General features: G+C 33.1%; 1 protein-coding gene across 1 annotated transcript; it reads right to left on the bottom strand.

Annotated features, from left to right (window-relative positions):
• Nucleotides 1–5465: 5465 nt before the first annotated feature.
• LOC148938405 (uncharacterized) lies at nucleotides 5466–15274 on the bottom strand (the record flags this gene model as incomplete). The annotated part of the gene is made up of 2 exons (XM_089107821.1): nucleotides 5466–6859; nucleotides 15119–15274. Coding segments are annotated over 2 exons (1214 nt in total), but the record flags the coding sequence as incomplete, so codon positions are not given.
• Between the last annotated feature and the right edge of the window lie 331 nt (nucleotides 15275–15605).

The raw sequence follows: 15605 nt of genomic DNA, 5'->3' as shown, positions 1-15605 counted from the left end.
TCAAGGCTTATGTTTGTCAAGCTATTTGGAGCTTAATAAATCTTCATCTTATCGACTGAATTTTCGGGAAACATACCAATTTTTGGTACAAAATTAAGTTGAGAGTAAATATGCGCTTGAAAGAGGATGTGTCTGTCAAAAAAATTCTAATTCAAGATTCGAATCTTGGTTACCGTAACCAAGTGATAAGGTGCTCACAGTTTAAAGGTACGCACTAGAAGTTATTAGCATAAGTAAATTTTATCAGCTTCAGAGAAGGGAAGAAACAATAAATCAAAAGTTACCCGGTATTGATTAGCATTGCATCATCAAATTCTGGATGATCAAGAACCTCTTAGAAACGCGAAGTTTCATATTATATTGCGTCATGGAGCTGATTTTTAGGCCACCTCCTGTGCCATTTTTCTCCCATAGGGCACCTCATAGCCTCATGTCATGTTAAAATTTTAAGGAAGCAATTTTAATCAGAAATGTCGAAATGTGAAAAAAAATGTATCTCTGAGGGAAGTGTGACTCTTGCAGCCCCAGACAGTGGCCCAGAACTGTGAGTTTTTTATTTTCAGTAAAATGATTTATAAATAAATAATCGAATAAAGATATGACTTTTCCCTAAAAAATATTCGGATATACCTGCTTGTAGAACGTTATAAATCTGTTCAAAGGGAGTATCAGTTGAGTAATTTGACAGCTTTGGGGGATTCCTCTGGTACTTCCCGCTTTATTTGAAAACCTTGCCGACACAGGAGACGTGTTATTTTTACTATAAGTACATCGAATAGACAGTGGTATAGATACATCGAATAGACAGCGTTATTTTTGCTATAGGTACGACGTGGTATTTTTACTATATGTACATCGAATAGACAGCGCTTTGCTTAACAATTAGTAAAAGATTATATTTTTCTTTATTTTAAACCAGCTTCTCGTTTAGCTTTTCGAACTTTTGACACATTTAAGATCCACTATCTTCCAAATTGATATGGAAGTTCCCTGTGATGTTACAAAATTCACTAATGGGCTCTTTCTCTTTGAGACAAAGGGTCAGCCGACGCTGGGACTCTCAAAATAATGTTCGAGGTATCAAATGGACTTAAGTTTGAACTCTGTTAGGGTGTTGGTTCTATGAAGTTTTATTTTTTTGGTTCTTTGAAGTATTTTTGCTATAGGTACATCGAATAGACAGCGCTTTGCTTAACAATTAGTAAAAGATTATATTTTTCTTTATTTTAAACTAGCTTCTCGTTTAGCTTTTCGAACTGTTGACACATTTAAGATCCTCTATCTTCCAAATTGATATGGAAGTTCCCTGTGATGTTACAAAATTCACTAATGGGCTCTTTCTCTTTGAGACAAAGGGTCAGCCGACGCTGGGACTATCAAAATAATGTTTGAGGTATCAAATAGACTTAAGTTTGAACTCTGTTAGGGTGTTGGTTCTTTGAAGTTGTCAAAAAATGGACTTGGTCATGTCTAATTCTGAATGATCTTTAAATTGCTATTGGTGAAAAAATAGCTCTTCTAAAAACTACTTAACACGAAGCTGCACAACAACACACTTCCCCTAAAGGAAAGGTTTTTACTAATTAAAGCTGAATGTCTTCTTTCAATATATGCTTTCTAATTGGATTAAAGGCTATCGAAAATATAAGTCATCTCTTGATGGAGTCCCGGAACGCAGTGTTCAGTTATCGACTTACGAACGATAGTTTGCCGATTGTAGTTTAACTCAGTTTCAAGTGTTTTTATTTATCGTTCACTATGGTGGCTAGAGTTAAAGTTTTCAAAAAAACTTCTCCCAATGGTAAGTTTACTTCAATCTATCAGTGGTGGCTTTGGTTTCAAGGAAATTCATGGACTCAGGAAACTGGCTACAGCCAGTTACACCGTTGGCGGCCACTTCGCCAAAATCTTTGCCATTTTAATTTTAGGATACCTGATCGAATTGATGTTCATTGAAACGTTTACACGTGATCTCTTAAATAAACGCAAAAAAGGGGCACGTCAGTACTACCCAAGCTAAAATTTGATTTCTCAGCTTTGGGGCTGAAAGCCTCCGGTTAAGGTTTTTGACCATGATGATTCTAATGGTACACTTTTTTCTATTTAGCACCATCTTAAGCTCTTTAAACCTGGCACTAATCTTTTAAGCTTTTTTTCGAAGTTTCCTCAAATTTGTTTTCTCAATAAACTTTTATTATTACGGAAAACTAAAATAATAATGACAATCCTCAATCCGCATTAAACGACAAGTTTTTCTCACTAGGTATTTTTAAACGCATTTTCATAGTTTCTGTTACCATGTGCTTTGGTCGTGCTATCTGGCACCATCCGTCACTCATCTTTTATAATCTTGTTTGAAATTTTCTTAAATTTATTTTCTCAATAAACTTTTACTATTAAGGAAAACCGAAATAATAATGACATTCCTCAATCCACACTAAACGACAAATTTTTCCCGCTAGACAATTTTTTTACCCATTTTCAAGCTTTCTATAACTATGTGCTATGGACGTATGCAAGAGGAGGATTCCCGGGTTTGACCCCCCCCCCCCCCGAAAAAAAGGGGAAAAAATTACAAATTTTCGTCCGACTCGTAAAAAACTAACAAAAAAAACTAACTAACTAAATGATATTGTTTATACTTAAAGGATGCGTATTGTTCAATTTTAGTCTTAAAAATGAGATATTTCTGTAAAGTACTTAAGATCCATTTTAAGCCGAATAGCCTATATCTGTATGGCTATCATAAAACATATTTTCAAATACAATACATAAAGAAAAATATAAGAAAAACAGAATTTTGACTATTACCTTCGTGTGATATTTATTCAGAATTTTAATGGGGGGTAGCGTCCCCCCCCCAAAAAAAACAAAGCTCACCCAACACATTAAAACACATACAGTAAGTTATTAGATTAAATGGGCCCCCTCGATATATACCTCCAATTATAAGCCCAAGAAGACCAAATGTCTTTTACATATCAGAATGGATTTAAAGGGTGGGTTTGCGTCAGGTAATTACAGGAGTCTTTCGCTTTCTATGCGAAACCAAGATGATAGATAGCTGATAGGTAACTATAGAAAAAAGGCTCGAATAAAAAATCAGAATGGATTTAAAGGGAGGGTTTGCACCAGGTAATTGCAGGAGTTCGCTTTCTATGTGAAACCCAGATGATAGAAAGTTAATAGGTAACTATAGGAAAAAAGTCTCGAATAAAAAGGAATAATATATATTTACTTACCAAGATTCTTTTAGAATTCTCCATTGAAAATGAATAAATTTAACAATAAAAGATAAGCTTTTGAAAATATTCTTTCAACTGATCTAGAAAAACTATTTGCATCTTAATTTATACTAAAAAAACATGATTATAAGGCCTCCGGGCCAAAACTAGTATTTTTACAAAGAGACCATCTTTGAATACGCAATTTGACGATCTATAGTTTGGATATCGAACCTAGAAAAACATGTCTGTCAAGTCTTGTACCGTCTGTATCAATTGATGCCTGCCCGCGGTAAGCCATGTACCCGTGAAACTTCACACATATTCTTGTGCAATTCCTTGGACATCCTGAGCCGCAGAAACCAGTCTGCTTGCATTACACTATCCCGTCCCTGAATATCTAGTTCCAAATATAACATGCTTGGTCACTTTATAGGTCGATTATATATAGGGGTTTGGTCGTTTTATAAAACCTCTCTTGAAACCTTATACATGCTTACTAGTATTATGGTTAAGGTTGTGTCCTTGTTTGGGAAATACCCGCCATGCTTGGCGTAGTTTCGCCGCACTTAGCACACTCCCTTCACTCTTAGTACCGTTCCACCACGACCTGCGCACTTCTATCACACTTGGCAAGTGCAACCTTGTTTACATGATTTCTCAGTGTAGACAGACCCTAGAAATTCCATCTTTTTTCTCTGGGCAGTTTACATGTTCTACCGCAAGCCGTTTATTTTCGTTGTTGCAGGTTGAAGGGGTATATAAGATGGATGAGGGCCTTTAGACTCCTGCTCTGAAATCCCTTCTGCTTCTTTTTGTAATAAATTTATGGTGGAAAGGAAGAGTCGTCTTCTTAGTTAGTTAGCTAAATTAAACTGGGAAGCACAAAAATACACACCCACACATACATAGGCAAGCACAAGCCCAAGCGCATATTCAATAACCAATTATAATTCATTTTGTGCGATGAAAGCTGTACAAGAATTATGTTCGCAGGAGTTCTTTCAGAGGCGTTGTTAGGAAGGGGAGAGGATCACCAAAAACTGAAAGACCAGGTTAATTAGTTAAACATATAGACACAATAGAACAATTTGTTAGTATCATTTTTTCGTGTGTTAGTTCTTTTCAAGAATAAATATAAATTGGTGTCGGAAATTTATAGTTTGCAACCACCTTCCCCCTCCCCCAAGACCTTCCCAGAAAAAAATCAACTTAAAAGCACCTAGATTGGAAACGGTGAATTTCATATTTGTTGTTCATCTTCTTATGCTCCTGTTTGATTAATGTAGACGCTGACTTGTACAAGGATTGGAGGAAGTCCATATTTACCTAACCCCCTAGAAATTTAAGGATTTTTCCGATTTCCATATAAGTTCTTTTTTGTCCTGTTTTTTTCTGGATTTCGATCCTGTCCAGGTGCCCATGTTTATACCGCTTTGTTCACCAAAGGGGTTAGTTTCTACACCCCTTACTTTTATAATCGATTGGCAATGTTCATAGTAAGCCTCCTGCAGTTGTATGAACTCAGCCAGTGATTGGTTCTGTAACTTCAGGTAGAATTCTTCTTTCACTACTTGAGATTTCAATTTCTCAATGTCTGACTTCCTTTGTAGGGGTTTGTTCCTTCTTGGGGACATGAGTATCTTCGCACCAATAAGCCAATGACCACTTATAGGATTTTGATTCTGTGCAAGCACCTCTTTTTTGAGCATCAACACAGACAAATCAATATATAATCGCTTTGACCAACCGTGGAGCCATCATTCGAGTGCCAAGTTATCCTTTTTTTATGGTTTGTGCTTGAATATGGTGTTGATAATTGTAAGGATGATCTCTAGCGAATAGAAATAGTCTGTTCGAATTGGAACACAGCTGGCCATAGACAAACGGACTAACGATATAGCTTAAATTTGGATCTACAATTTAATTTGCAATTGCCAAATTTGGCAATTTGCAATTGCCGACGCAGGAATTGTTATCATCCGCTCAAATGAGGAAGTTCCGTTTGAGGCATTTCTATACCGTAATAAGCATCCACTTTATCAGCATCCACTCTTGTTGGTGTGCAGACAGCAGTCATGTTTTTTTTTTGGAAGGCAAGATAAGAAGACTCATTAAATTAATGAGATTAACGATGAGGGTAATGTATAGACGAAGTATAAAAAAAGAAGAAGAACTTACTCGACAAAAATTGCAGTTAATGCAGAAATCTAAACTTTAATGATTAAACCCTATAAAAAACACAACCAAAAACATAAATCCAAAAAAAATGAATCTATTTTTTCATCTATTAAAATAATATGAAACACTACGCAATCTCTAAGTGTCCATACTTGAGATTTTTTCTCACAAATATCATACTCTTAATGATTTACCCCAAATGTAATCTTTGTAGAATGTCAAGCTGCCTATCTCGGACAATTTTTTCTCACAAATTTTACATTCAGGGTTTTTGACAAAAGTAAATTCTTTGATGCACTGTCAAACTATGAGAACGAAAGAACTTTTTTTCGCAGATTTTACACTCATAGGGTTTTCCCCTGATTGAATTCTTTCATGCATTTTCAAACTACCCGATCAAACTACTACTCCAAAAACATGTTTGTCAAAACTGAGGTTCAGTCCACTTCCTTTTACACACGACTTTTTCTTTGATACAACTTCAAACTGTCCCACAAATTTGGAAGAACTTTTTCCCACAAATTTCACACTCATAGGGCTTTTCCCCGAGTGAATTCTTTCATGCGATTGTAAATTTCTCTTCGCGGAGAATTTTTTCTCACAAATTTTACACTCATAAGGTTTATCTCTCGAGTGAATTGTTTGATGCAACTTCAACTTGTCCATTCGGGAAAATTTTTTCTCACAAATTTTACACTCATGGGGCTTTTTCCCCGAGTGAATTCTTTCATGCAATTTCAAGCTATTCGGGTTGGAAAAGTTTTTCTCACAAGTTTTACACTTATAGGGCTTTTCCCCCGAGTGAATTCTTTCATGCCTTTTTAAACTATTCATATGGGAGAATTTTTTCCCACAAATTTTACATTCATAGGGCTTTTCCCCCGAGTGAATTCTTTCGTGCAATTGTAAACCCGTCTTCTCTGAAAATTTTTTCTCACAAATTTTACACTCATAGGGCTTTTCCCCCGAATGAATTCTCTGATGCGTTTTCAAATTACCCGTACGGGAAAATTTTTTCTCACAAAGTTTACACTTATAGAGTTTTTCCCCCGAGTGAGTTCTTTGGTGCGATTTCAAACTGTCACTTCGGGAGAATTTTTCCTCACAAATTTTACACTCATAGGCTTTTTCCCCCGAATGAATGCGTTGATGCCTTTTCAAACTTTTCATATTGGAAAATTTTTTCTCGCAAATTTTACATTCATAGAGCTTTTCCGTCGAATGAATTTTTTTATGCGATTTCAATTTTTGCATTTGGGCAAAACTTTTTCCACAAATATGACACTCATAGTGTACTTCCCCAGATAGGTTTTCTTGTTTATGAATGTCTTCCAAACCTCTCTTACTTTCCAAAGTGGGTTGAAAAACTGAACGGTTTTTTAACTGATAATCAATGCTACATGATGTAAATTCTGGAAATCCATTCTTGAAATCCAAAATTGAAATCTTGCTATCTAGAATAGAGAGATGATCAAACTTCAAAAGTATATAAACAAGGTAAAATGGAGTTCCAAAAAGTGAAAGTACACACATGCAGCCAACTCTAAGTTGCCCCCCCCCCCAAAGAAAAAACTGAAAGTTGACTATTCTGTAAATTTAATTATATAAGCAATACCGAATTAAGTAACTATGTGAAACAAACACCTACTTTTTTGATCCTAAAAATTACTCTTACTGACTTTTACTGTGCTAGGAATGTCATTTCGAATTGAAAAATGCTAATGATCTAAAACTCATGCTAACAAACAGGGGATAATCGTTGAATCACAGGCGTAAAGTAAAGCTTTAAAATTGGAATATTCGACTAGCAGTGGCTCCTAATGAATGCAAAACTTACGAAGCATCAATCTAGGAGTGGTCTCCTTTAAAAAAAACAGATTTTGTGCAACTAGATGAAGCGAAAGTAACCTCAACCAAATTTGTAGCAAAACTTTTAAAATACTCATCAATATGTGTTATGTGAAATTAAAATATAAATTAACCTATATGTCCCATACACATATTGACTATACACCGATACGTAAAAGAACCCAAAATCACGATTATTCAGAGCAAACTTATTTTATGGAAGTTTGAAACTAGAGTAAAAAAAAAAATGACTAAGAAACAAAAACATAGTTCAAGTGTCGTAATTACTTTTTCCTAAAAGTATGAGCAAAAAGTATTTTTTTTAACGTTCAAAAGTTACCTTCAGGGCAATAAAAAGTCATTCTAATTTTCAAAAAGTTAATTTTTATTTATTAAGAATGGACAGGGCTTATTATTTGGGGGGGGGGAGAGGGAGGTGGTAAAACTGCAGAACTTTTCGGATAGAATAGAATAGCTTATTCTTTGAAATTACATCTTAGAACACCTTTTCTATTTTTTTTTTTCATGATAAGTAAATTATATCAAGATTGATCCACCTGGAGCCACATGTAGCAAAACAAAATAAAAAATTCTCGAACCAGCACTATCTTAAGTTTAGCCAACAACTATATGATATGATAAAGTATATTCATCTAACTTATTTTTCCAATCAATTTACAAGGATATTTACCCCTTGAATCCAAACGTCCAAAAGACTTAATCAAAGCTTTAAACTTTAGCAAGAATTTTAGCACCTGCTTAAGCAGTTTCTCAAAACATTGAAGTCCGCGAAAATTCATCAGATTACTGTAGCTGTGACAGACAATCTTCTGAGGACATAGGTCACTAGCAATAAACAATAATCATATTTCTTCAATACGAATTGAGCAAGCTCATGAGCAAGTAACAAAGACTAAAATCAGGTGAACGGAAGATCAGTCAAACTCAGAGACTAACTAGCACTATGGAAACACTGAGTTACAACTAAGCAAGATATTAGTAATTTAATTGATGAATTTCAAATGTATCAGATATTATAAATCAAAACAGTATAGGAAACCTGTGAAAAAAAAGTCCATCTCAAACAAATGATTCTTTCACTGACCGACCGAAGAATATGTGCTGATTCCAAATCCGAAGGTTGCCACTTCATCTTTTTCACTAATTTGAGTGACGTTAAATTTGTTTTGACAGAAAAGTGTTGACAGAGTAAATAAAAGCAAACATGATCGAATACATTATCTCTATGCCTTTTTTGCTCATGAACACAACACTAAATAATTGAAACTAAGACGATTGCGCCAAGCTCTGAAGTGGAGTGAAGTTGAGGGAGAGCTAGGACCCGCCGGCATACATTAAACTTGGTTCATGGCAAAACAACTCGAGTCTCAAGCCTGTGATGACCGCCATGACTGGGTTTAGGTAAAACCAAGTATGTCTGAATCCTTTAATATTAGTAAGAATGAGGGAAAGTTGAAAGTAAGGGGGAAATATAAAGGTGAAAGTAAGAGGGAAGAATAAGGAGGGAAATATAGTAAGAATGAGGAGGGAAAGTTGAAAGACATATTTGACTACATGAAAAAACTTTCTGTTAAAGAGCTTCCCTTAGCTAATACGATACAATAGATTCCGAATAAGAGGTCAATTACATAGGACAGATAAAAATTACAGCTACGCGTGAACGAACATTGAATGAAAAATTTGAAGCTTGTTTGAAAAGCTGCTAAGATCGACCTGACCAAAATCAACTGTCTGGGCAGCAAATCACATTTGTACCCCTAGTAAGGTATTTAAGGTGGGATCAAAAAGGAAGTTAGCACATATAGCAAGAAAATACGTTTTTTTTTGCCAAGAATCTGCTTAACGGCGTTCGATGCTAATTTCAGCACCAAGAATTCCTGATTTCATAATATTTCTCGAAATTCTTCACTCTAAAAGCAGACACACATGTTGAGGAACCTGTATATTTAGGAGTGCATATACCTAATACATTACTGACATTCAGAGGAATTTAATTTAAAGCATATAAAAATGTTTCGGTTTTCTTCTTGATGTCCTTAACGACACCTCCCAAGCTATGGTGTATACTAGAGACGAACAACTACCTACAGAACTTCCGAGTATTTTCTACCATATGCTGGCGTATATCTCAAAAGACATACAAATGTCGTATCACAAAGCAAAAGCAGCAAAATGATTCAACTTCAATGTTATTTTAAGAGGAGGAGGTAAATCAGCCTGTAAAGGATCTACTGCCTTCTAATAAATTGCAGCTAATTACTAAAAAAAGAGATTCAAACCTTTAAAACATGGGTAAAATGGGCACTTATTTTAAGAATCTTACCATTTGTATGTAGGAAAGTATTTATCATATGATTTATCATATCATATAGTATTTATCATATATATAGTATTTATATGTATTATTATATGTATTATTCATACATATATATAGTATTTATCATATATATATCATTTTTTTTATCATTATTTTTACATCATTATATATATATATATATCATTATTTTTTTATATATATATCATATATATTCATTATTTTGGGTAACTTTTGTCTTTTTAAATTCTATTCTTTTAAATAGTACTAACAACAAAGAGAAAATTTATTTTTGCTCAAATTATAAGGATACATTGTACAATTTGGGTATATAGATATTTCATAGAAAAATTTTGTTTTGTTTCCTAGGAATTACCAAACAAATACTAAATAAGAATACGAACAGAATTTGAAAATAAAAGTAAGAAATAGGCCAAGAAACCAAAATAAACCAAGAAGCAAACACCCCTATTAGGAGGGTGAGCTTTACTCCTCTCTACAAACCCAATAACCATATGTAATATATCTTGATAATGTATTACACTCAACTTGGATATGAATTGGAATTTATAATTTTTAAGAATCAGAAGTGTTAAACTTAATTGATAACAGAGTAGAAAGAAACTTCAGAATATCTTGTAATAATTAACAAACGTTCACAAAACATCCCAGGGGGTGCCAACAAGCAGTTCCTAATTTACTCAAGCAGGAAAATAATCAAAGAAGTGCTCTAGATTACCTCCTCCCGACTCTAGTGCAAAAGTCTCTTATTTCTTTCTATATTTGACAGTACTGATGAACTTGGTGTATGTAAGCCTTTTTATTTGTTTTGCATAAAAAAGCAGCTAAGTTTTTAAATAAACTCGGAAACTTCACTCGTTACCTTTACCTGTTTCCTCAAAGTATTTCTAATTTTTTTTAAATTAATGTCAATTCTAACATTAATGTCGAGATTCTGAAAAAAAGATGACGATAAGAAAAATACATTTTTATTTTTGTGAATAATTTTAGTTTTTTTTTAATGAGCAATGAACTGAGATAATAAATCGAGAAAAAGATAAATAGTCAAATAAGAAATAAAAAAGTGAATAGTTTTTACAGGGGGGGGGGGGGGGGTTCTTCTTCTCCACACCTCCGCCAATATTGAGGAAATCTCTGATGCCACCAGTGTAACCTGGCGGTACCGCTGGGTACAGGGTAACTACATGTGAGAGAGTTTAGAGTTTTAGCTTATAATTTTAGCTTAGAGTTTTAATTAGAGTTATAGTTTAGTTTAGTTTTAGTTATAAATTTTAATTTAGAGTTGTAGATTAGTTTTAGGAAGTAACAACTTTTTCCTTAATACTAACAAACTGTTACTTAACACTGTAAAATTTCTCTCTTAGAAGTAACAGGTCTTTTCGTAACTAACAAATTTTCTCATCGAAGTAAAAACATTTTCCTTAATACTATCAAATTCATCTTAGAAGTAACAGGTTTTTCTTAACAGTAACAAATTTTCCTAATAGCACCAACTTTTCCGTCAAACATAATGAATTTGTCATAGAAGCAACATTTATGATCAGTGATAAAATTTCCTGTTAGTATTAGAAGGTTTTCTGTCAAAGATACCAAATTTTTCTTAGAAGTAACAATCTTTTTCGTTTATGATAACAAGTTTTCTGTCAGAAGTAGCAAGTTTTTCTTAACACTAACGAATTTTCTCACCGGAGTAACAACTTTTTTCTTGATACTAACAAACTTTTACTTAACACACTCAAATTTTCTCTTAGAAGTGACAGGTATTTTCTTAACTGAACAAATTTTTTCTAATAGCACTAAACCTTTCCGTCAATGATAATAAATTTCTTGTAAAAGTAACAATTTTTCGTCAATGATAACAAGTTATCTGTTAGAAGTAACAAGCTTTCTGTCGAAGATACCAAATTTTTCTTAGAAGTAATAATTTTTCTGATATGATAACAAGTTTTCTGCCAGAAGTAGCAAGTTTTCCTTGAATCTAAAAAAATTTCCTCTTTGAAGTATCAACATTTTCCCTTATTACTAATAAACTTTTACTTAACATACTCAAATTTCTCATAGAAGGAACAATTTTTCGTCAGTGATAAAAAGTTATCTGTTAGAAATAACAAGTTTTCTGTCAAATATACAAAATTTTTCTTAGAAGTAACAATTTTTTCGTTCTGATAACAAGTTTTATGTCAGAAGTAGCAAGTTTTCCTCATCACTAACACATTTCCTCCTCGAAGTGCCACCTTTTTCCTTAATACTAACCAGCTTTTACTCAACAAACTCAAATTTTTCGTAGAAGTAACAGTTTTTTTTCTTAGCAGTAACAAAATTTCTTCTAATAGCACCAAGTTTTCCGTCAAAGATAACAAATTTCTCATAGAAGTAAAAAAATTTCGTTAGTGATAACAAGTTCTGTTAGAATTAACAAGTTTCTGTCAAAGATACCATAGTGATCTTAGAAGTAACAATTTTTTCGTTATGATAAGAAGATTTCTCCCAGAAGTAGCAAGATTTACTTAACACTAACAAATTTTCTCTTCAAAGTATCAACTTTTTTCCTTAATACTAACAAACTTTTACCTAACACTATCAAATTTCTCTATTAAAAGTAACAGGTTTTTCGTCAACAATAACAAGTCATCTGTTAGAAGTAACAAGTTTTCTGCCAAAGATACCAAATTTTTCTTAGAAATCGCAATTTTTTCGTTAATGATAACAAGTTTTCTGCCAGAAGTAGCAAGTTTTCCTTAACACTAACAAATTTTCTCTTTGAAGTATCAACACTTTCCCTTAATGCTAATAAACTTTTACTTAACTTGTGAATAAACTTGTGAAAGATACCAAATTTTTATTAGAAGTAAACATTTTTTCGTTATGATAACAAGTTTTCTGTCAGAAGTAGCAAGTTTTTTCTTAACACTAACAAATTGACTCATAAGAATAACAAATTTTTCCTTGATACTAACAAACTTTTACTTAACATACTCAAATTTCTCTTAGAAGTAACAGTTTTTTTCTTAGCAGTAACAAATTTCTTCTAAGCACCAAATTTTCCGTCAAAGATAACAAATTTCCTCATCGGAGTAACAACTTTTTCCTTAATACTAACAAACTTTTACTTGACATGCTCAAATTTCTCTTAGAAGTAACAGTTTTTTTTCTTAACAGTAACAAATTTGTTCTAATAACACCAAGTTTCTTATCAAACATAATAAATTTCTCTTAGAAGTAAAAATTTTTCGTCCGTGATAACAAGTTTTCTGTTAGAAGTAACAAGTTTTCTGTTAAAGATACCAAATTTTTCTTAGAAGTAAAAATTTTTTCGTTATGATAACAAGTTTTATGCCAGAAGTAGCAAGTTTTCTTTAACACTAACGAATTTTCTCTTCAAAGTATCATTTTTTCCTTAACACTAAGAAACTTTTACCTAACACTATCAAGTTTTTCTTAGAAGTAACATTATTTCGCCAGTGACAACACGTTTTCTGCTTGAACTAGCAAGTTGTCAAGCAAAGATAACAAATTTTTCTTAGAAGTAACAATTTTTTCGTTATGTAAAAGTTTTCTGGCAGAGGTAGCAAGTTTTCCTTAACACTAACAAATTTCCTCATCGGAGTAACAACCTTTTCCTTAATACTAACAAACTTTTACTTGACACGCTCAAATTTCTCTTAGAAGTAACAGGTATTTTCTTAACAGTAACAAATTTCCTCTAATAAAACCAATTTTCCCGTCAAAGATAACAAATTTCTCATAGAAGTAATAATTTTTCGTCAGTTATACCAAGTCATCTGTTAGAAGTAACAAGTTTTCTGTCAAAAATACCAAATTTTTCTTGGAAGTAACAATTTTTTGGTTATGATAACATAGTTTTCTGGCAGAGGTAGCAAGTTTTCCTTAACACTAACAAATTTCCTCATCGGAGTAACAACCTTTTCCTTAATACTAACAAACTTTTACTTGACACGCTCAAATTTCTCTTAGAAGTAACAGGCATTTTCTTAACAGTAACAAATTTCTTCTAATAGCACCAAGTTTTCCGTCAAAGATAACAAATTTCTCATAGAAGTAACAATTTTTCCTCAATGATAACTAGTTATCAGTTAGAAGTAACAAGTTTTCTGTCAAAGATACAAATTTTCTCTTAGAAATAATAATTTTTTCGTTATGATAATAAGTTTTCTGCCACAAACAGCAACTTTCCCTTAACACTAACAAATTTTCTCTTCAAAGTATCATTTTTTTCCTTAATACTAACAAACTTTTACCTAACACTATCAAATTTTTCTTAGAAGTAACATTATTTCGCCAGTGACAACACGTTTTCTGCTAATTCTAGCAAGTTGTCCAGCAAAGATAACAAATTTTTCTTTGAAGTAACAATTTTATCGTTATGATAACAATTTTTCTGCTAGAAGAAGCAAGTTTTCCTTAACACTAACAAATTTTCTATTCGAAGTAACAACTTTTTTCCTCAATACTAACAAACATTTACCTAACACTATCAAATTTCTCTTAGAAGTAACAATTTTTTCGTTATGATAACAAGTTTTCTGTCTGAAGTAGCAAGTCATCCTTAACACTATTAAATTTTCTCATTGAAGTACTAACTTTTTCCTTAATACTAACAAACTTTTACTTAACACTATTAAAATTCTCTTAGAAGTAAAAGGGTTTTTCTTAACAGTAACAATTTGTTTTCTAATAACACCAAGTTTTTCGTCAAAGATAACAATTTTCTCTTAAAAGTAAAATTTTTTCGTCAGTGATAACATGCTTCCTGTTTTTGTCTGTCAAAGTTAGGTTTCTCTAAGTTTAAGTTAGGTTCATCTAACTCAGGTTAACATGAGCGCTCATATTAACCTAAGTCAGATAAACCTAACTTAAACCTAGAGAGGTGACTTCTACGGGCCACGGATTTCTACGGGTCCTGTCTCTGGCAGTTTTCACAACCTCCAGGGTTCTGACAAGTGTACTTTCCCTGTGGTATAAAAGTTCAACACTACTTGGCCCAAGGGACCATAGCATTAAACTCCCCAATTCTCTTTCTTTCCCTTGGGGAAAGACCTCTTGCTTAGTATAGGATTCCCTTCCTATACCGAGGCAATCTAATCTCAGCCTCTCTTTAGGCTTCAGACCCTACCTAGGCTAATCAAAAAGTCAAAAGGTATAAAATAAAGAAATTTTACTATTCACTTTGAACACAAAACAAGAACTGTGACAAAATCAACTTACAATTATTTAAGAAACTTTGCGACACACCTCCGTGCACGCTCCTCTGAGCAAACACAATTAATGGCCGAATCAAATTAGAGTTACCCAGTACCCTTCGCAGATTTCTGGCTTTAGATTTAACCTGTATGAGTCGTCGCTCGTCTGCATTTTTAGGTTTAGATTAATTAGCGAATTTTTTCAGGATGTCACGTGGTAATAGGTGGGTCCAGAGTTTAAACATTGAAGATAAAATAAATCAAATTTACACAAAGGGAATTTTTCTGATATTGCTCTCAAATAATACCTTGTTTCTGGCCATCAGATCGACTAGTCTCAGGAAATTCAAGGTCAATCTTCAATTCTGTCAAAATGGCCGGTGAAATAAATTCCTCTTCAACTGGCCACTCCAAGTATTTTAAATTATTAAGTTCATCATCATTCGCTGGTTTTTCTTCTAATTCTGAAAAAAAATCGTAGAAAATATAAAAGATATTGTAACACCATTAGACATTCCTGACATATTGCAGATACAGCATTTTGATAACTTCTATTTACATAGTACCTTTTGATTTATAATATTTCAGCATCCTCTAAGTGCTACCTGAAACTGTCAACTTAAGACGGTTACCCGTCTTTGACATATTGTAGATTCACCACTTCTGATATAGGTCAACATCTCCCTCATTATTCTCTTAACGTTTGAAATTAATACCCTTAGCTATCCCTGAGAAGTTGCAGACACGCCAATTTGACAACCTGGATACAAATGCTTTTTTTTATTAAAATCATCA

This window comes from Artemia sp. Qi Xiang Cuo, unplaced genomic scaffold, assembly GCF_049724085.1.
Source record: "Artemia sp. Qi Xiang Cuo unplaced genomic scaffold, ASM4972408v1 HiC_scaffold_3343, whole genome shotgun sequence".
Lineage (NCBI taxonomy): Eukaryota > Metazoa > Arthropoda > Branchiopoda > Anostraca > Artemiidae > Artemia > Artemia sp. Qi Xiang Cuo.
This window is presented reverse-complemented; position numbering and strand designations above follow the sequence as displayed.